The sequence below is a fragment of the Leiobunum rupestre genome, chromosome 8 (genome assembly GCF_980474605.1).
Source record: "Leiobunum rupestre chromosome 8, qqLeiRupe1.1.hap1, whole genome shotgun sequence".
NCBI lineage: Eukaryota > Metazoa > Arthropoda > Arachnida > Opiliones > Sclerosomatidae > Leiobunum > Leiobunum rupestre.
The window spans coordinates 19589403-19612375 of record NC_143391.1 but is presented as its reverse complement, the minus strand read 5'-3'; the positions used below and the strand labels follow the sequence as shown (position 1 = coordinate 19612375).

The 22973-nt window shown below is 41.0% G+C and overlaps 1 protein-coding gene across 13 annotated transcripts in view; it reads left to right on the top strand.

Moving 5' to 3' along the window:
- LOC149932663 (uncharacterized) overlaps positions 1-22973 on the top strand; it is a 234450-nt gene that overhangs the window by 103617 nt on the left and 107860 nt on the right. For all 13 annotated transcript variants that reach the window (XM_090155711.1, XM_090155715.1, XM_090155713.1 and 10 more), the window contains one exon: positions 4839-4913. In XM_090155711.1, the coding sequence (XP_090011837.1) occupies positions 4839-4913 (75 nt within the window). The remainder of the gene's footprint in view (positions 1-4838; positions 4914-22973) is intronic.

Here is a 22973-nt window from a genome sequence, read left to right as displayed (position 1 = left end):
ATTGTATCTTAACTTGGAATATTGTCGCGTTTCTTGGTCTTGTCTTTGATTTTATAGAGGACATCGCGATGATAAAGTGACACTTAGAAAATGGCGTCGTAAACTGGCTTTCGGAAAAAATTCATTCCGTTACATTAGGGGGTAGAATTTCCTGGCTAAGCTATATATATATATATATATATAAAAGGCCCCGCTGGTGCATGCGAGGCTGTTCTCTTCTATATCGGACCCCTTTTATTTTTATTTGTATTCGCTCTTCGTGATATTACGTAAGCTCGCCATTTTAACGAGTAGAAAGCGAGCTTTACGAAACTTTCATTTATCGCCGGGAAAAGTGGCTCGCAAACTCTACGGTCAGGGTAGCTCTTAACCTTAATACGAGGTAAGGGTGAAGGCCGATTCCACTATCGAGGAGCGCTTACAGGTAAAGCGAATACTGATGCAATGTAGAGCCATTCCGCGGCCGGAGAACGGCTGGAGAAGAGATTGGCTGGAAACGTTTTTCCAACGTGGCCAGTATCTCGTATGGCGGAGAAGCGATCGAGGCGGGCGCGTTATCGACGGCGAATATAATATAAGAGAGGAATTCTGAATCTGGACTACGCAATTTGGACTAATGGATTGAAAACGTACAAAAGGTGGAAAAAACGAACCAAAGAGATTGAAATACTGCGGGGTAAATATGGCTCTCCGATATTGAAAAGCAACGAAGCCTCGAACGGCGCCATTATAACGGATATTATACTTCTTCGCTGGCTTTTCTCCTCAAAAGAAGTGGCGCAATGCGCCAACGAATTTAGTTTTTGGGTAATATCAAAAACGCCATCCTAGTTTCGGAGCTTTTCTCATTCGATTATTATTATTTCCGTCAAGTTTTCCAAAATAAAGAGAAAAAGATGTAAGCCCGCTCTTTTCTCCGGCAAAAATATATTGCCATAAACCTTTACCGAAAAAGAAGCAATTTCGTATAATAGGATTTTGTACTTGGATATTTTAGGAGAGGATTCTAAATTCCGTTATCCGTTTTTAACTCCCCCTTTTCTCCTTTATGCTATATTATATTATAAATCGTAAATTTAATCTCAAGTTTACTTTTTTTAACGTTTTCCCCTCGTGCAGGGTGACCAGAGTTCCAATATATCCTATATTTTCCTATATTTTTAATGCCTTCCTATAAATTACTTTATTTTCACCTATTTTCCTATAAATTAACGCGTTTTTGAAAATGAAACAACTTTGTACGTGTCATAGGACATTGCCACTTTCAAACAAAATCTTGAAATGTACGGGCTTTGTAAATCCGCTAAGTGATCCAATAATGCAACAAAGCAGTGTACCAAAAATTATCAATATTCTAGGTGATTCGAGTCAAAGTATACAGATATGCAATAATTACATAATTATTTTTTCCTGTATTTTCCTATTTATTGTGCTATATTTTCATATAATTCGCCGGTTTAGTTTCCTGTATTTTCCTATAATTCGCCTCTAAAATTCCTATTTTTCCTATAAAACTTTCAAAGCCTTTCCCTGGTAACCCTGCTCGTGCTCGAAGATTAAGCTTAAAACCTAATCAGCTCAGAATCTCATTGGTCCCCTAAAACTGTCGTCGAAAATTCGACCATCATGCCAGTTATTTTCCCTAACTAAAAATACATTTTTATTGAAACTTTAAATCAAAAATCAAATCCAGGCAGAAAATATTTAATTGAAATATCAATTTATATAAATTCGATTTCCCATCTGTTATAGTGAAATTGAATACAAAAAATATTTAATTTATCGATGTATTTCGGAATTCTTTAAGTAGGGAAGGTATAGAATAACTAAGATCTTAAAATAGAAGTAGGCGTGTTTTTCTAATCTCAGTTACTGATCCGATCTTTCTTAATTATGGTTCATCGTCATTAAGGCGAATCCGATTCGATGACACCGTATTTAGAAGCTTAAGGTATTTCCCTTTAATCAGGAAAAAAATGTCCTTGAATAAATTAATCTGTAAACATATATATTTAGGATTATGATACGCTTGGAAAAATCGTAACGAAATCATTATAAAGTAAGCTGGATTAAGCCAATGCTAGCTCGATTTGGGTGAGCTGCTACCGCTGTCATTAAATCTACCAATTTCGTAAATTATATTTTGACCTTTTAATCGTCAAGTAATTTAGCACTTCCAAAATTATGAATATTGACACTTTTTCAATTTACTCTTATATATTTTTTAAATGTCGTAAGCTAATTTTAGTGTTTTTGGGTTAGTGACACAGTCTTTTAGCTTCTTATATGTTATAAGATTTAATTTAAATTTGATTAAACTATATCTAAATATTGCGTGATCAAAAATGTTATTCTTTCCTTATAAACGGGAAATAGTTTTAAACTTTGAATATAAAATAACTTAATAATTACACGCTTGGAAAATTCATTTTAACAACTCCGAAATGCGAATCAGTTTCGGATTATCCCTGTTATCAATTTAATTTTAATATGACGCATTATTGAGTATTGGGTTTAAGGGGGCTATTATAAAATATCGTTATATAATCGTATATGTTCAATTTTTTTACCATGCTTTTGATTGATTTAAAATAATAAAACCTTACAACTACGGATACTTCATGGTAGTAATTTTATTTAAAAAATATAATAAGTGTTTTTAAAATGAAATTACTACCATGAAGCATCCGTCGTTGTAAAGTTTTTTTTTAAATCGATATATATTTTTTAGGATTTAAATGCACTGGGACCACGTATAGTGTAGCCGATGCCGCCGTATTCCACATAACTCTCAAACAATTAGGATTAGAAGGGCCAGGGCTATTTTCTTCGAAAGGAAATATCAGCCCGCTAAGAAACTTTTAGTGGGCCCTTAAGTTGGTAATTTCCCATTTTAGTGAGTTTTGGCGATATCCGACTTTAAATCTACATACTTTTTTAAATTAAGACAGACTTGGTTGAATATTATATTCTTAGTTAGTACTGATCATTCTGAACAACGTTTTCGGTCGAATTAAGAAATTTAAATTTTAAGTGGGATTTCTGGCCAATTCACGGGACCCCGCAACCCGCGTACTCGCTATTGTCATATTTGAATTTAATACGGGTGCCAACTAACTAATTCGCGTTTAGCTACCTTATTTACAAAACCAGGTAACTCGAAAAATTCGGTTTGTCTAAAAATTAATTTAAATTAACGTGTTCGCGTTTCGCTACCTTATTTCCAAAACCAAGTAACTAAATTCGGTTTGTCTAAAAATTAATTTACATTAAGGTGTTCGCGTTTCGCTACCTTAGGTCCAAAACCAGGTTACTCGATAAATTCATTTTCAATTAAATTCCTCTTGGGTTTATGTACAAGATGATTGAAAATTTATTCAAATTTAATTTCATATTTGCAGGGTGACCAGACTTCCTATATTTCCTATATTTTCCTATATTTTTAATGCCTTCCTATAAATTCCTTTATTTTCACCTATTTTCCTATATTTTCCTATAATTTCACGATCTTTTGAAAATGATAATTTTTTAAGTACGTGTGAAAAAACTGACCCTTTCGAACTCAATCTTGAAACCCGCTAAGTGATCCAATAATGCAAGAAAGCAGTGTACAAACAATTATCAATATTCTAGGTGATTCGAGTCAAAGTATACCTATATGCAGTAGTTACCTTATTATTTTCCTATTTAGTTTTCTTTATTTTCCTATAATTCGCTTATTACTATTCCTATATTTTCCTATAATTCGCTTATTTCTATTTCTATATTTTCCTATAATTCGCCTCTAGAATTCCTAATTTTCCTATAAAATTTTACAAGCCTTTTCCTGGTCACCCTGTATTTGAAATATATTTAATGTACTTAAATGTCCGTGACATCTTGTTGATTTGTCGTTTAACTGCAATTTAATATAACACATTTTTAATCTTGCGGCTATAATCGATATTTTCACTGTAACTAACGGTTTTAATTTATTTAAATTGTATCCTTTTTATTACGAAAAAACGGGCATTTAATTACACAATTTTATATTCAAATTTTATTATAAAAAATAAATAAAAGATTGAATCTTCTCTACACCGCGACGTTTTAAAATTGGCGTGAATACATTTTTATGCAAATGATTATTTAAATCAAATGATTCGTTCCCTCCCCCCATTAAAACCTCGTTACTTTGTAATACTCTTTTGTCAAACATGCAAATTTTACGCCTTGTTGACGTTATCACGACGGGGGCTCTTAATGAATATGCGTGCCTCATTTCCCTACGCGTAATTTAGGTTTTTTTTGGCGTTCGTAACAAGGAACCCTGTGTTTCATCTCTTAACGCGTTTTCTATACTTTTTATTATTACGGAGCCGGCGAGCGTAAAGGCCACTATACGAATAAAAATGATTAGCTTAGCCGAAAAGGCGATAGGTGGAGACACTGACGCCGTTCTCCAACGCTAGGCGTTTCGCGCGTCTTAAATAAGCTTTCCGAAGCCTATGTAGAAATTATTTACTATACCGTCGCGATGATTACGTGGCTCGTGAATTACGGAACTGGTAAGACTGGATTGTGGCGGGTTTTGGGAATGGGGATGTACAAGCAGAAAGGGGGAGCGCTTACAAAGGGGGGGGGGTGATGGAAATTTATGACGATATCAATTTATGGCCGTGGGACGGTCTTTCCGCGTTTCTTTGCGGTCCTGTTTGAATTTGCACTTCTAGGTTAACGGAATCGATGAATATATGAAGTCTTAATCTATTTATCTCTCGTTGTTTTGCGTATAGGTTTCATAGATTACTAAAAGTTTTTATACTAAGTATATTTGAATCTAGTTTTTATTTCGACAGGTAAACAACATTCAAGTCTGAGTCCCTCCTTGCTCAAACTGTCCACGCATGAGCCTTACGACGTTGCGCGATACGGTGAGTCAATTTTATCCTTTTGAATTCGCGGCTGATTGAAATATTACGTTGGCATTGGCAAAAATTAATTTAGCAAATTTACGTTATTTGCTATAACTAATTCAGGGTTGCCACACGTCAATGAAATCAGGGAAACGTCAGGGAATTTGTAGAATTTGTAAAAAGTCAGGGAATTAAATTTTAACTTGGCACTTTTTTAAGGTTATTTTTTAGACCAGATCTATGACAAATTCTATGACTATCATTTATTTCCTTGAAAGTTTGGCTAATTTTTTCAACATTGCAATAACCTTTTTACTGAAATATAAGTGCATTAAATTTTATTAACTTCTGATAAAAGTCAAATATAAAATAAAAATTTGGCCTTAAAAAGTCAAGGAAAATCTCTTAAAATGGTGAGGAAAAACAGGGAATTTGAATCTCAAAATTTGTGGCAACCCTGTAATTTATTTATAAAATTTAGCTATTATATTTATTTCCCAGTCAGTAGGGTTAGTCCATTTACGTTAACTAGTACCCCCGCCTACTAACAAGTTAATTTATTATTGCAAAAGCTAGTATCGTTATCTTATATTTAGAATTGGTAGAGCGGCTCTGTTTTAGTAACGCGTAACTTTGACGAAGAATAGGAAACAAAAGGGGCAGAAAAAGAGCGGATAATAATGACGGCGGACATTGAAGGGGGGGGGGGAAGTAATCCGTTCCGATTAGAGGAGTACATCAATCTAAATCGTCTACGACCAATTAGGAGCGGTAAACAGTCGTTCCGCCAGACTATCTTCGTCCGTCCTCTCCCACAAACCAGAGGCGCATCTTCTTCCGCAACTTTTTATTGCTCTCGCCCAATTTCGAACGTGGCCAATTGGCCATCACCCGTTCCCCACCTACAGCATCTAGTCCGCCCGCCATTCCACCCGCCCCGCTTTCGATCCCATCACTCCTTTTCTATGAAGTTTTAAAGCGCCACTACTGGCATTTAATCGCCATACCACCCCTCTCGCTGGACACTGTCCACCCGCCCCTCCACGAACCCTTTGTCCTCCCCCCCCTCACCGACTTCCGCGGGCTCCTTTTATTGAACCGGCGGACACTGTCCGAGATTCGACAAAAGTCAAGTGAAAAAATCCACTGAAACTTATAAAAGAGTCTAAATTGTTGGATATTAACAGACTCTAACGCGAGTGTTGGTGTTCAACTGAACAAATATTTTTAACTTTATTAAAAATGAGTCTTGATATGAGTTAAAATTAACCCGTAATATACAGGGTGTTTTCGAAAGGTTATGCAAAAATGTTAAGGAGTTGAGAAGTATGCCTGTTTTTTACCCATTTTCCTACGATGAGTTAAAAGAGCGCCAGAGAGCTTCAAAATGTGGCCTTCTAGCCCCTGGAACAAGCGCAAAACCAAGCAGCGGGGAAACGCGAACATTAAGGTTTGGGTTTGGGTTCGTGTGATAGGTGCAAAAGGACTTGGTAAACAAATCGAGGTAACCAGCGTTAAAAAGTAAACTTCAACAGTATTTAAAGTCCTTGCTGCTTGGTTTTGCGCTTATTGCAGCCTACTTCCAGGGGCTAGTAGGACACACTTTGAAGCTCGCTGGCGCTCTTTTAACTCATCGTACGAAAATAGGGAAAAAACAGGCATACTTCTCAACTCTTCCCCTACAACTCCTTAAAACCTTTGCATAACCTTTTGAAACACCCTGTTTAATATAGTCATTGAATTTTGAAGATTGTAAAACGATTTTTAATATCTGTATTACGGCTACACGTAAATAATCGTTTTATAAATTAAATTTAAAATTATTATTTACGCGAGTGAGCCTATCCCTCGCAAAAATCAATCGATCGACGACTTTAGAATATTGGTTTGACCATGCGCGTCTGAAAAAGTGACCGTTATATTTGGCAGGGGCCATTGTTGTGTCCATCCCCGGCCCGCTTCCGCGTGAAAAGATCCGTAGGAGATTCCGCTTCTCCATCTTCTGGGATGTAGCGTTTTATATACCGATATAGGTATATATAAAAAAACACTTTTTCTTTAGGCGCGCTAAAAATTCGCTTCTTTATTCTTTTGGATCAAGAGAAAGGAAAAAAAATCGCTCTCTTCCGCGCATGCCGGCCAAAACTGACCAGTGGACCGTTGCTATATTGGGCTAAGTCCAGGGGGGATTTATACTGCGGGGGTCAAATTGGAAGGGGGAAGCTTTGCAGGCTAGACTGGCCAGTTATACCGAGTGCGGGTGGGCGGAGGGGGGCATTGGCCCAACTGTATATGACGCGCCTTTGTAAAGAACGTGCTACAGTATAAGTTAGGTCTACTCTCGGACCGAGGAATAAAGGGCGGGTGGAAAAAGAGCGAGGGGGGGGGGGCAGTTTTTAGCAACGGACAGAGATCGATTCTTGAAAGCTTAAGGTCTCCCTCGGTGGACTTACTGCCCTTTACCGCGAGTGGGTGGTTTCGGGTGGAAAATTTTAGGATGAAGGGGGTGCCACGGGATGCGTAGTCTATTTTTTACACCCCCCTCTTCTAGCCTCCTTACGCAACTTCTATATAAAGTTGAGACTGTCCTTAGTTGAAAGTGCACCCGGCAGGACGATAACGGTACAGTCTGCGCCGTCTCGATTCGTCCCGGAGTGGCGGAGTGACCGTCGTATTCCGTCCGTTGGTCCCCCTTAATTTCGGCCTTCTAGTATCGGACTTGGAATCGGATTTGTCCAGGAGGGGGTGGTAGACGTATTCGCGGAGAGAGGGCGCTGGAGTGCAATTTTACAACATGATGGCCTCCTCGGCGCGCTGTATTCTTCAGTTCAGGGCGCGCGTCATTGTGTAGGGCTATGTGTCGGAGACGCCAGAGTCTTGGAAGGCCGTAATGGTTCTCTTTCGAGCCACTGGTGGCGCTTCGGCAGCGAGGAAGAACCCACCCGTCCGTCCCTTCTGCTTCCTGTTCTTCTAGAGCGTCGGCACCATCTTATTTTGTTCCGTGTCTTCTTCATCCGCGCCATCATTTTAATGGGCGAAAGAGCGCTCGCAGTCTGTATAGCGAGACGGGCGAGCGCTCTTTGGTCGGCCATATGTGCGGTGTCATTGCTACGACGTATAAACTCAATTGCGGTTCTTAAATTATCTCCGTCGCTAACTCGCCCCGATTCCGCCCGAATAAAAAGAGAACGAACGGTAATTTTATTACGGTCACTTACGCTACACCCCCGCCTTTAGCTCTAAACTTTCCCCCGCTTAATCTTATCTGATCCGTCTAATTTGAATCGATAATGATGCATTTGAATAAAAATAAAGGATGAATAATAAATGCCGTCTTACAAAACCGGTTGGTAATTTAGTTTCTCCCTGTACGCGGGAGTATTGCGTGTCGAACACTTCTACAGGGGTTTTGGCCTATTTTTGTAATACCCTCAGGAGACGTATAGCTGGATCAGGGTTGGGGAAAAACCAGCTTTTTTTTAAAATCCAGTATGGTTTAAGCCGGTCAAAACCACTAACAGGGTTCATACAAACATGGAAATCAGTGAAAACCTGGAAATATCAGTGAAATTTATTTAAAGCAAAACGTCAGGGAAAATGAAAATTTTCCTGAAAAATCAGGGAAATCATGGAAAATGATTATAAAAACTCCAAATTATGTGCAATTTGTTTTAGTATTTTTGAAATTATTACTTAGTATTGAATTCATACGTTCAATCTTGACTATATTATATTAGAAAATGTAACAGTAATGCTTTTAACATTATAGAGACCCCTATTGTTTTAAAAAATACACCTGGAATCAAAACTACGCTGGAAAACTTGGAAATATCAGGGAAAATGGTTTTTGAAATATTGTATGAACCCTGATTAATAAAAGTGGTCAACAAGCTTATATCTATCCCTCATTACTTCGAAAATGCTCAAATTGCCTGATTTCAAAATTAAATTTTTGCGAGGCAAAGTACCTTTACACTGTGAGGTATAGCAGGCTTATTTACCTGCTTTTATACCCAAGGTGGTGGCATATTTTCACGCGCAAAATGAATTTTAAGATCCCCCAATTGCTTATATCAAGCCCTCATTACTTCGTAAGACGACGTAGCAGACGACAAAAAGTGAAGGTTAAGTTTTAGTTCCGTTTTTAAATAAAAAATACAGAATATTATAAAACTCGGAACAAATCCTTCTGCGTTGAGTTTGCAAGTTCTCTCCCCACTGGTTTAAGGGGTTTTCCCCAGAGATCTTCGGTTTCCCCTTCCATAAAAACTTGTTGAGGTTAACGATAATAGTTAGTGTAGGGAGCTATTGGCTCGCGTGGCTTGCAGGGCTTGCCACCACCCTCCTACGCATTGTAACCCGGCCACCTGAATTAAAAGGCTTTAAAAGTCGCTCGATGACTTAGGCCTAGGGTGGTGCCTTGGGTATTAGCCTAGCTGATTATTATTATTATATTTAGCATTTTTTATTTGAAATAAATATTATTTCAAATTTTCAATATTTCTAATTCATTTCTCAATATTAAAAAAAAGTTCTTTAACCATGGATTGTTTTTGGTGGTTAAACCTGTCTGGCTGGTTCTTGCCAAGTGCCAACCCTAAGCTGGATATATTTTTGATACATTTAAATGACTGAGTAATTTAAACGCGCGTAAAGTAAATTGAATGATAGCCAATCGTTGAAAAAACAAGTGAGAATGTTGACAAGCCCATTTGAAAGCATTTGTATCGACTACCTGTCTTTTTTTTTAGGAAATAATTCTTGATATCAAGGAAACAGTCGAAATGTTGTGTTTTCGTCCATTAATACTCATTCCTATTCCCCTCTCTCCATCCCAATAAATAAAACTCTCCGTCCTTCGCAATTCCGTAACGTCGTTACCTCCGTCCTTACTAGCTCGTTGCCCTGGGATTTGTTTTTCGTAAAAGCTTAATACTTGCATAAAAGTCTTTTTCTCTCGCTCTTAAATTATGAATCCATTCCGCCGAGAGTCATTGCTTTCACTTACGGGGAAATAAGTTCGCTGCCTCTTTTTGTTTGGCTGGCCTCCGTTCTCCCGCCAGGCGGCCAGTTTTTGACATGAATAATTACGCCACGGGCCCGAGCAACGACTTTAATGAGCGCTGCGGGAGCTTTGTATCAAGACTGACCCCTCCGTGACCCCCTCCCCCTCTTCTTTTGTACCCCATCGCCGCCGCCTGTCTTGGAACCTCACACCTGACTGCTCCATTCTCTTTGTTTCTTACATTCAACCTTTTCCACTTCAGGCCGTTCTGTTGAACGCGGGGAAACATCAAGTTTTTAAAGATTTATCGATTTCTATAGATGGCGCTACTAGGCTTGTTTTGGCACCGAATTTCCTGACAGGTGAAATATGACTATTAATACTTGATCTAAATTGTCTTTTAGTTTCGAAGGATTTAATTTTTAATTGTATTTATTTTCGAAAAATTGGGGGATTTATTTATAACGATATCTGAGAAATTAAATGTTTAATTGTAGAGCGAAAGTCGTAGAGCGATCGATGATCATTGTCCGTAACGGACAGGGCTCTTTGGGTGGTCCGCGTGTTCCCCCGGAGAGAACCCCTGTTTTTTTTCTGGTGTGTATCGCGCAGATAGAGTAAACGGAGAGACTAATGGCCGTCCCTCCGTATTAATCGGTTTGATATTAAATGTGTAGAGACGGTACCTTCTCTCCGCCCTCGTTTGAAGTGCAAAGTAACCTTTCTGTTCATTGCTAATAACTCTGGTACACTAGTGGAGATGACCAACGTGGCGTTTTTCGCCGGGAGAATGATAGGAGGGATGCTCGCGGTGTAGGTCTCTGATGTTCCAGTTCGTTACCGTCACTTCGAGTGCAGCCTATTTGTCGCTACGTATGGAACGGCCATTTTTCAGCGCCTTTCGCGCCATCTAGTAACGCGGTCCGCCACCTCGATAGCCTCGTTTTCATTCTCCCGCGACTCGGGATGCTTTTCGGAGTTTATCATTTGTCGAAGGAGACTCCCACTCGTTTCCACGTCATCGTTCGTAGCGGCGCCCTCTTAAATTTGTCCGACAGCGCTGGCTGGACATAACCTCGGCGACATTTCGCCAAGCAATTCCATCTATACACTACGATATGCGTGTTTACGCTAGATAGCGACGAACCCCTTTTAAATTCCGATATTGTTTAGGAGCGGGCCTCTAACAAAATTTCAAATATTTATCGAAGCGCGTCTAATGTGTATATATATTTTTGGTCACTTCCCAGGGACTATTTGGCCGTTATATTTATGTTACCGGCCTAATGGTTTTTTTTTCTCGCTCTCTTTCCGAACGTCCTTCGATTCTCTTTTGGTTACCCGGGCATTCGGTGGATGGCGCTCGAGACGGAACCTTTATTTAATGCGCGTGATATAAAGCTCCCCCAAAGTTTGGACATGTTTATTCACCGTAAACTCTTATAAAGATCTATGTCGCCGCTCCATTGGGCAGTACATCCAAATAGGTTTTCATTGAAAACAGTTCGCCATAGAGGCAGGCTTCGAAAAGATATAGAAAAAAAATCAGGTACTCTTAGTTTGACGGTGGCTGGCTTATACGCGAGGCAACACTGCCTTTAAAAGGATGCCAACAAATATCAAACTGCCTAAGTAGTCCGGCAACATTCGTATCAAACATAAAACTCCACCAACGCCATCTTCCGTAATGGAACTGGGACTTTTTTCCGCGACGGTTCCCCTCATTTTGTCCACCCTTTACGGACATTTAAGAAATAAACCTCGACCGTCGGTGAAGTCTTCGTTGGAACGATCGGGATTCAACTTCCAAGTGGAAATCCGTCACAACTCATCCACCGCGTACCCCATTTCTCCGTTTTCACGAAAATGCCCTGCCTTATTTTGGAAAGCGCTTTGGCGGAACACCCTAGGAACCAGAGTACACGCGCCAGTATATATATATATATATATATATATATACCTCCATTTATGTATAGTGCCAAAGAAGCGTGAGTCGCCAGGCGAAGCGAAGATTCCTGGAGTTGGTTGGGCCAAAATCTATCTACCTCCATTTCGAAGATATATACAAAATTCTAAGCGTCTTTACCAACCCAACCCGCATTGGCTAACTTTCGATAGAGAAAAAAACACCTTATCGTCTTCCAACCTTGGGTGGTTTTTTTTTGGCGTTGCGTGCGTATAGAGAAGAGACTGAAACTCCCAATAGTGCTCTGGGTTTTTGCCTCGTTTTCTTCGGCAATACGAATAAAAGGAAAACGTTTTTATATAAGTTTGCGCTCGCGTTTTCAGCCGTATTTTGACCATCTTTTTAGACTCTTTTGAAAAACCTACGGCTTTTACCTTTTTTTCTTCTTCCAATGGGGTCTATCTCTCCGCACTCATCTTTGAATGTAGGTATTTTGTACTTTCCCGCGACTAGATTTACCTTATATTCCGAACTTACGGAAATCTAAAGATAAACCTTCGAAAAAGTTCTTCTCTAAGTTAAAGAGAGTCGGAACGAACTTTAAAATAGTTCATACGTGGGTTGCTGCTACTTATTTAGATTTACCGCGGTATTGTAGCCTTAGATTTACGGTACTTTAGCGTCCATTTGAATGCCGGCAAGTTGAAGGAAGCGAGAGGGGATAAAAAAAGCACTCGCGGATCGACTCTTCCAAATGTTTCCACTACTTTAAAAACGTCGCGCTTGGAATACGAATTTCCTTCTAAGTTAAGAAGGTTTTAAGCCTCACCTATATAATATACAGTGTATATATCTCTTTCTTCGGGCAAATCTCGCTTTCGCTAGACTCGTATCCTCGATAAGCAAACGTATCGTTAGTGTTGGATTTAATGTATGGACGGCGCCGTTAGCTCGGCCGCTCGCCGAATCTATTTGCCTCGTAAGCTTTTCCAATTCGAAATGTATTCCGTAGTAGAGAAACCCCCCCCCCCTCCTTATTTCTTTCGCAACGCCACCCTCCGCCGTTTCTCCGCCTAGTTTATGGCTCCTAAGCCTCGGAAAGGAAGTTATTATACATTTGCAATGGACGATAACAATGCTTATGGCTGGAAAATTCTCGGTCCCCTGGAAAAACAGGCCGCTTGGATTTAGAATTGGGGCCAGAGGGGGTGGACGATAGACTGACCATACGAACGGCGGGGGGTGCTAAGGACGAGGATGGGGACTCGGGAGGATGGAGAGAATCGCGTTGCTCCACGAATTTCCATCAGACTCTCCTCTCCCGCATCGGAATGACGGCTCTCAAAGTTCTTAAGCTACTCGTCGCTCGAAACTTCGTAACTAGTTCGTTCCGACGTCCGAAACCCGTCCGACGCGTTCGGGAGGACGTCGCGGAGTTCTCGCGTCCGCCGAACGTTAGCCATCCCTCCACGCGTTCGAAACCCCTCCGCGTTGCCATGGTAACTAAGTCCGTGGTCAGCGTAGCCGTTTTACTCGGTACATCATCATTAGAGCGGCTCTCTTTCACCCCCTTTCTCTTAAGCGCGCTCGGACAAGGGGGTCAGGCCGTGTATCTACATGTATGGGCTATTTGACGCCAGCCACCTCCAATACGGACCCCTATTACTTTAAGGTCTACAACACGCGCCATTGCTAGTCTGCCCCTCTTTCGTGGAACTATCGGCTTACAACCTCGCTCGAAATTTAGTGACCGCTTCCTCGACGCTGCCCTCTCCTGGTCCGACGTTGTTTAGTATTCAATAGTCGTTTGGCCAGTTCGCCTTGTATCCTTCTACGCGCCTGCCAACTCCGAGCCTATCTTTCCCACTCGTCTATTTTTTCTTACCGCGCCTACCCAATTTTTTTAAACCTATTACGTAAGGTAAGGGTGAGACGTGTCTTCCATAAGGTCCCCGAATCACGCGCCACCTTTTTTTCCACCGGCGTTTTTATCCTAAAAAAAAATAAAAAACAAAGTGAAAAAAAAGATTTTTTTTGGCCATTCTGGGGCTTACAAATTAATAAAAATCGCTTTCGTTTCTTTATGGAAATACATTATTTTTTGACTCTTTCGAATTAGCAATTTATCCCTCCCCTTAGGTTTTTATGGCTGAGGTGGAGTGGCTAAAAACTTTCTCCGGTGATTGAACGAGAGACGAATTGTCGGCGGGACGTTTTCTCTGTCTGGCCGCCTTTTTTCGCTCATCAGTATGAGAGAGTGGTATTTGAATCGTCACCTCCCAAGGGCGCTTACGTTATTCTCGTCTGGGCCCTTTCAAATTTCGAGGCGAGCGCTATTTTTTAGTCTAGGAGGACCCCGCCAGGGACGATTAATTTCAATACCGCCTACGACGCTCGCGCATTTTTTGTCTCTGCTATAAATAACTTTCAGGTTTTAATTATGTAAACCGCGCTTAATAGGACTAAAACGATCGGCTAATATAGAGGATTTGGAGCCCCTGTCATCTAATAGCTAGTTCGAGGGTAGGGGAAAGGGTATAGTCTGTTTTACCTAAAACGCGCCGCTCTCGTTCGTAAGGTTTCTTTTGTTCTCGGAGTCCATTACGGTTTCTTTTTGTTCTCCTTCCCGTTCGTAGATAAGAAACGAGCGTGGTTCACTCCTATTGAATAGGAAATTCGGAGATTGGGATAGTGAAGGGCGCTCTTGATTCCGAAATGAACCTCAACTCTACTTCCGCGGAGTGGTAAAACTATTCAAAAACAGAAAGTTTATTACATTTCGAAAATCCTCCTAAAACGCCGAATATTTTTTTTTTAACATTTGATCCTAGTTAACGTTTAAAGCGCTCTAGAACGAGTAGCGTCGGAAATACGAAATAGCGTCCGATTTTGATCCATTACAAATCCAGATGCATTTTTGACTGTTACCCCTAAGCCCTTACGTCTGAAAAACAGGCTGGTTACGAGTGCTTTTGGATTTATTTTTCGTCATTTTTATACGAAAGCCACTGCGCGGTATAATATTTGGCGTTTCCCCTCGAAGTTTCTCTTCCCATTCTCGCCACTTTCAATTGTATTTGGCGGCGTCCCCGTATTTAAGTCTTATCCTAAAATATGTTTCGCTCTCTCACTCTCAGATATAGACCGTTTTAAGAAAAGGCGACTTTACGGAGAAGAGATGATGGCGCGGGCAGCCTGCAGTGATAGTGGATTTAGCGCCGCCGCTATTTTCGGGATAAAATAAGCCTTATACCAAGAGAGAGCGAGGAGGAGGGGGGGGGGGGGCCATAAAGTGATAACGCGCGTGGCGGTTCTAAGTATTTCCTTTTTGGGGTTGATTTTTTTTACCCCGAATTCGGACGGGAAGCCCGCATTGTAGGGGTAGCTTGGAAGAAACGCGGTATTACCGTTTTGTAAAGTTTAACCTGGGAGTACATTTTAAGGTTAGGATGGGGTAAAGTTTGTCGCGTAACGCGAAGTTTCGTAGTAGCGGAGTTTTTCGGGGCACCTTCAATCCCCTACTTTTCTATTTCCTAGCTGGCTTCCGACTCTGATCACCTTCACCCTATATATCGGCGGCCATTTTTTCGGCACCCGGTCGGGGATATTTCTTTATACATTTATCGCGATCTTAACTCTCTTTATTCGAAACTTCGATTCTTATGAAATATAATAAAAAAAAGTTTTGATGAAATTTCCCTCCCATTCAGAGAGGGCTTACTTTTAAAGCGGCTCAGTTCCCGGATCGCGCTTCGTACCGTATTAACTTTACCCCCTACCTGGCCTTTTACTAAAATGTCAACTAGCCTTAAAGACTCGGGTATATCGGAGTCCAAAGTGGTAGTAGTAAGGAAAAGGGGTGTGTTCTCTTTTCACCCCTTTTTTCATCCCCCCCCCCCGATACTCGCTATAAAAAAGGCCATCGCCGAAGCTTTGTTATATCGAATTTTCGTTCCCCCGCCTCCCGCCCCCCTTTTCCATTTTAATAATATCGCAGTCTCCACCTCCCGTTCGCGTTCCCCGTTTACATAGGCTCGTCTCTCCCTATCCCTTCTTCTCCGCCGAGATGAGATCTCGGAGCTCTCTCTAAAATTGTAGAACGGAGAATTTTGAACGCGCATACCCCGGATTGTAAAAAAAGGGGCCAAAGTCGTCAACCCTATTGGCCGTTTATTTGGAGCGAGTCTCCTCCTTTTATGCGCGCCCCTTTTTGAATTCCATTCCGATCCGCGCATTACGTCACCGGTTCGATATTATTCCCGGTCCCCCCCCCCCTCTCCTTTACGAACATTTTATCAGACGCGTCCCCCCCTCTTTTTCGCTTTAAAACAAAGTAGAAAAAAGGCTTCTTTGCCTTTTCCATCCCCCCGTTCGCGTTCTCTGCTTAGTCAAAAAAGTGGCACCCTCCCCCGATTTTGAAGCCTGATTTGGCCCCCCTCTTTTTATTTCAGCCACCCTGTCCGCTATGAAGAGTAGCCAACCACGTCGTCGGGCCCCTTTTTTTACATCACCCCGGAACAGTTTCTTATAACCTTTGGCTGCGCCGAAAAAAGGGATTTCAGGGGGAATCCGCTCTTTCCAACCCCTTTTTCGCTAGCTAGCACGGCCTCCCACCCCATTTGGCGCCCCACCACCGCCGCCCTCCGAGACTGTTTGAAGCTTCGCTGAGCCCTTCCTATAGTCGTATTTTAGATATCCCCCCGTTCCCTTCTATTCCGTATATTCCAGAAATCGGTTTGCTACTTTTTTCGAGATGCGGGAGAAGGGTCCGTTTCCCCATTCCATCGTTGGCCGATTCGAGTGGCTTTCCATCGCGCAACTCGCGAAGATGTCCAACTCCTTCTTCTCCCTTTTTTAACCCCATTCTTCGGCGATAGGCAAAGATGCTGAGCCGTCGGAGGGGACGCGGAATAAACGCCTGCGCAGAATTTGCATCACACCCACTTTTAGGGTGCGTCGCATTACCATCCCATCTGCGTATTCGCCGGAATATTTCCTGCCCGCGCCATATTTCTCTCTTAGGTTGATAGAACGTCGGCGCGTAGCGAAGCCGGTTGCTATGGAAACCTTCTCTATTGATTGAGGACTCCCTCCCCTCTTCCACTTCTTTTGGAATCTCCATCGCCCCCAACGCCTCTCTCTCTCTCTTTCGAGATAGAACTTACCTGAAAGTTTACACCGCGCTTTTCCTCGGTATTCTTGAACCTTCGTTCTCGCAGTCAGCTGAGTTTTTCTAAACTAGGCGTCCTTCTTTTTTCCCGGCAAGCCCCCCTTGAATTTTACCCCTTTCGTCTTATCCGGGCGGTCTTGAATAAAATGTAATCAACGGGTTTCCTGGCTGGCTGGCTGGCTATCTCTGCAGGCGCGAATGGATAAGAGGGGATGGATGCGGAGGAGCGGAAGAGGGAGATGAAACTGTAGGCAAAGCAGGGAAGGGGTTATTACTGGGGCGAAGGCGTCGGGAATAATCATGGCACCGCCGAATAAGTCCTTTTCTTATAGAAGCAACGCGGGTTCTTTTTCGTTAGGCCTCGCAGCGAGGAAAGGAACGGGTTGGGGATGGGGCTAAGAACGCTTGTATATTCCGTATCTCGTACCAGCGCGGTGGATTATATTCTTGTTCCCTAAGAGCTGGGTAATGCCTTTATTCTCCCTGGTAGACTTCTAGATGAGTAACATTGGCTATGTGATCAAAATACGGGAACCGCGCGAGTGAGGGAAAGCCCTCGCGATCGCCGAAATTTTAGCCCCGCGCGCGCGCCAATTTCTGGGATTTTGGTTTCCGTCCTCCCGACGCGGCGCCCCCCGCGTGATGAGGATGGATGATGAAGGAAGAAGAAAAGGGTTGTGGCCTATATCTGGTCTTACGTTACATTTCTCTCTCTCCCGTTCCTTATTTTCCTTAACCCTACTAGCCGCGCGCCGTGTGTGCTTACCGAAAGAAAATCGTTGATTCCTCTCTCTCTCTCTCTCGCTATAGGGCTCGCTTTTACTAGCAGGCTCTTCCTTAGAATGAGCGCGGCCGAGCGTAGCCTGCATGTCTGATCGAAGCATTAGCACGATTGCAACGTATTTATTATTTTGCGGATGGCCCGAGCCTAACTAGCCCCGCCATACATTGCCCAGTTTCTTATTTCTACGGCAATTTTTTGTACTGGTGGCCGGTAGCTCGGGTTACGTCGCGCTTTAATCGCTTAAGGTACGATACTCCTTGGTCTACTAAATTTAGGCGTAATCGCCTGACAAAGGCTTAAATGATAATGTATTAATAACCCCGAAATTTAGACGTAACTCAACCTCGCCTATTTTCCAAACATACTTTGGTTGTTTCTATTAAGTCGACAACTTTTATACGTTAGGTTTCGACTACGACGTAATAAAATTGAAAAATACGACATAACGAGACACGCTCCGGGCTATATTTATTTAGTACATTAAGGAATCCTCGCTTGTATTCCGAAATAAGGGAGCGCTTAATACATTGAAAACACATTCGGTACGCCTATTCCATGCTTGAAATTTTGTTTCCGCTTCCCGACCCTACACACTCGTGTTTTTCTCTTTTACATTCGCCAGCCTTTTCTATTTCTTATACTCGTATAGTTGATGCGCTTTTCTGGAACGAGCTTTTTGTGGATTATAAAAAAAGAAACGAAGTTTAGTGCGTTTTCTCCCTATCTTTCTCTCTTTTTCGCTGGTATCTTATTTAAGCGCTTTTCGGCTCTAACGTTCCGTTGATACGCGCTCTACATAATGGTTCTAGGTTCTAGTTACCGCGTTTGTTGCCCGTGTTGATATTCCTTCTCTTTATGCTCCAACGAAGCGAGCTTCGTCTGGATAAAGTGTCTATCTTTAGGGCCGCGTTCTTTGTAGAAGAGCGTTTTCCAAAAAACCCCCCTTTTGCGCGTGATTGGATCCCGAGAGAAAATATCTATTGGTCTTCCAAAAGCCACGGAACATACCGATTTTTGCCATATATATAACTTTGATTTTGGATTTCGCCCTAATTTTTAACTGAGGGATCTGATATTGGACAACATCCCGTTGAAAATTGGGTAAAAATTAACAAATCCAAAAATCCCTGATTTTGTAATAAAAAAAGAATTCAATCCCGTAGACAACTCCCCGTTTCAAATTATATTTGCTGGACACGTAGGCTGCTCGTATTTACTGAATTCCTTGATTAGTTTAGTCAAAATTTATGTTTTGTTAACCTAATTGAAAAACGTTTTTTGTAACTCAGAAATTGTGACTGCGTACTTTTACGATTACTAGTTCTTGGGCTTTGGCTTAAAATGTACTTCATGTATGTAAAGTAATCGTCCAAATGCGGTCTTTAATATCGTATAAATTTAACTTGATATTTAATTTAATACGACTATCAAAACAATTCGTCCTACAAAATCTCTATTCTAAATAAAAATTTTGAAATGCCTGTTGGAAATTTTAAAGATATTGAACAGAGTTGCCACAGTACCTGGAAAAGGCGAGGAATTTTAAAATTAGTCAGGGGAAAAGCGGTGAATTTTAAGAATTTAAGAACTAGTTAAAAAAGTTAGTTTTTTAAATTCCTGGAGTTTCCCCTATTTTTAAAAAGTCAGGGGAAACTCCAGGAATTTCAAACTATTTTGAAAAGGTCGGGGGAAACTCCAGGAATTTCAAACTATTTTGAAAAGGTCAGGGGAAACTCCAGGAATTTCAAACTATTTTGAAAAGGTCAGGGGAAACTCTGGGAATTTTAAAAACTATTTAGAAATAGTCAGGGAAACTCCTGGAATTTCAAAAACTATTACAGGAAGTCAGGGGAAACTCGGGGAATTTTAAAAGCTATTAAAGAAAGTCAGGGGAAACTTGGGGAATTTCAAAAGCTATTAAAGAAAGTCCGGGGAAAATCGGGGAATTTAAAAAAACTATTAAATAAAGTTAAGGAAAACTCGGGCAAATTTAAAAATTATTTTATAAAAAAGTCAGGGGCAATTCGAGGAAATTTAAAAACTATTTTAAAAAAATGTCAGGGACAACTCGGGGATTAAAAAAAACTAATAAAGAAAGTTTGGGAATACTCGGGGAAATTTAAAAATTATTTAAAAAGTCAGGGGCAACTCGGATAAATTTAAAAACTATTTAAAAAAAAGTCAAGGGCCACTCGGGGAATTAAAAAATATATATTAAAGAAAGTTTGGGAAATCTCGGAAATTTAAAAACTATTTAAAAAAGTCAGGGGCAACTCGGGGAATTAAAAAAAAACTATTAAAGAAAGTTTGGGAAAACTCGGGGAAATTTAAAAACTATTTAAAAAAAAGTCAGTGGAAACGAAATTTAATTTTGTTTGTAAATGGGAAACGTTTACAAAAATATATGTTCAAAATTTCCAAGCTGTGGCTATACGGAACTTAGGTGAAATCTCAGTAAATGATGATGAAAAACCTGGAAAAGTCGGGGAATTTGAATCCGAAGAAACTGTGGCCACCCAGTTTAATGATAACTGTTTATAGCTAAAAGTGATCTATCTCTGATTGAAAGGAAAAGCCAGAGAGAAAAGCAACGCGTCGATGGGCAACTGGGGGTCTATGGATTAGTCTCTCTGGCTGAAGAGAAAGCGCGCGTGACACTTAGTTTCCCATCATGTAGCTCTGATTGAGTGGCAAACTGGGGCTCTCTTTAGTGGCAGTTATCGCTTTATCTTTTTTTACCCTTCTGCTCTCTTTCTCTTAACGGCTCTCCATCCTCTTCTCCAACGGCCGTCTTCTCGCTTAGCTTATGGCAGCGCGGAGCCAGGCGCCGGACCCGTTCTTTTTTATAGTTGGTGGTCCGTTGAAAACGCTTTCTCCGCGTCCGACACTGGTCTCCTCTTAAGGTATCCCCGGATGACGACCTTAATAGCGCTCTTCGGCCAACTCATTTCGGGGGCCCTCTCCGGCCGGATGCTCGCCTCTCAAATTGCCGGTTCGCTTTTAACTATCGCTCCGTGTTCTCCCTCTTCCTCCTCCTTGGCTGCGCGGCTGATAAAATTCTCCAAAGACGCTCTTCCCGAGTTAAAGAGAGAGGATACTTTTTAAGGCTGATGCGCTTGACGTCTTTTCACGCCAGTTGACCCGATCTCCCTTCTACATTTTAAAACGGGCATTTTTTTGTTAATTTTAACAATCTTAGTCGTTTACCTTATGTACAGGGTGTTTCAAAAGGTTATGCAAAAATGTTAAGGAGTTGTAGGGGGTGAGTTGAGAAGTATGCCTGTTTTCCCCCCATTTTCCTACGATGAGTTAAAAGAGCGCCAGAGAGCTTCAAAGTGTGGCCTACTAGCCCCTCGAAGTAGACTGCATCAAGCCCAAACCAAGCAGCAGGGAAACGCGAACATTAGGGTTTGGGTTCGTGTGATAGGTAAAAAAGGACTTTGTAAACAAATCGAGGTAACTAGCTTAAAAAAAAACTGAAACAGTATTTGAAGTCGTGATGGACCGCGATTTATCATCACTTTCAAACTGCAACAATGGAGCTCACTTCGGAAGAACTGGCGGATATTCATTTGTTTTTGTTATTTATCTCAATTCCCACCCATTCGCAAATTAATCGTCCCCTGAAATCGCATTTCCCTCTGCGTGGTTTGGTGCTTGTTGCAGCCTACTTCCAGGGGCTAGTAGGCCACACTTTAAACTCTCTGGCGCTCTTTTAACTCATCGTAGGAAAATGGGAAAAACAGGCATACATCTAACCTCACCCCCTACAACCCCTTAAAATTTTTGCATAAATCTTTGAAGCACCCTGTATAGTTAAGAGATCGACTTAGGGAAAATATATTTAAAATATTCATACATTGATCATTTATTCCTTTCAGAAAAACAACCCTTGAATAATGACAAATGTACCGGCATGATCCACATATTTATCTATATTTATTTTACATTTTCTTAACTATTCGTATCTTCCGCGATATTTTCAGGACTAAATTCCTTGACTTTTCCAGGTTATCCTTAATCATATTTCTGGAACAGGCGTACATCTCACCTCACCCCCTACAACCCCTTAAAATTTTTGCATAACCTTTTGAAACACCCTGTATATTATCTCATTATTTCAACCCACTTTAGGAATATATTTTTATTAGTCTTTTGCAGTCTGTCGTTAAATTTTATGTTTTAAAAAGTTTTATAAAAATATTTCAAACTCTATTTTGCAACACTTATACTTCGTTACATTTGTGTTAACGTAAATTGATTAGAAAACGTGTTTTTCGGGATAAAATCTGGGGCGAGGCGCGAGGAAGGGTTAGAAACGGGTACGGTCGTTGGCTGTCGTATAAATCATTTATTAGAAGGACGTTCATTCTCGTCAACGTAATGGCCGCTCTCTCTCCTCCGTCTCGAGGTATTCCTCGCTCGCCGGGAAAGTCGGCTTCTTCTCGGCGAGAGGGCCCGGCGCTCTTGAGCTTCAATTTCCACCTCCCTGTCTGCCTCTCAGCTTCAATGGCATCGATAGGGCGTCGCGAGAACGAACGGCCGTTTCTTTTCATCGGCGCCGCCGCTAAAATCCCGCCGAGACAGCTTCCTTCCATTTTCTTAGAAAAGCTCCCGATGCTTCTCGGCCGCGACCGACTTCCTTTATTAGTTCACGCGCGCACTCTCTTCAAACCCATTACATTTATAGGGTTCCGTTATCGCGTTGGCCGACTCTATTCCGAGTTAGGGACCGTTGAGCCGTATAATTAATGCCATTCTTCCGTAGATTATTTTATTATCATGGTTGTATTTATATTTCGCCTTAGTCTCACGGATATAACGATAAATGTTTTAATTTCGGAATTTGAGATTTATTTTTAAAAAGGGTTATTAAATATTCTTTAAAAATTAAAAGTTTCGAAAATCTATCACTTTTAACCTCGCCTATACTTTATTCAATCTTTCAAACGCGTTTTTTTAATATTTTAAGAATAAATTAATAAAATTAGCATTCATTTTTATTTAAAACTTATGTTTGACAAATGATTTTAAACTATAGTTTAATAATTTTTATCTTGCCAGGTAATTTCTTTCGTTGTTAAGATATCATTATTAGCATCTCTAACGAACTAAATAAATTATTATTAATTTTGTAACCGCCTCGAAGTACTTTTTTCTTATTAAATTTAACCAGAAGTAAATGAACCGAAGTTATCGAAATAGCGCTCAGA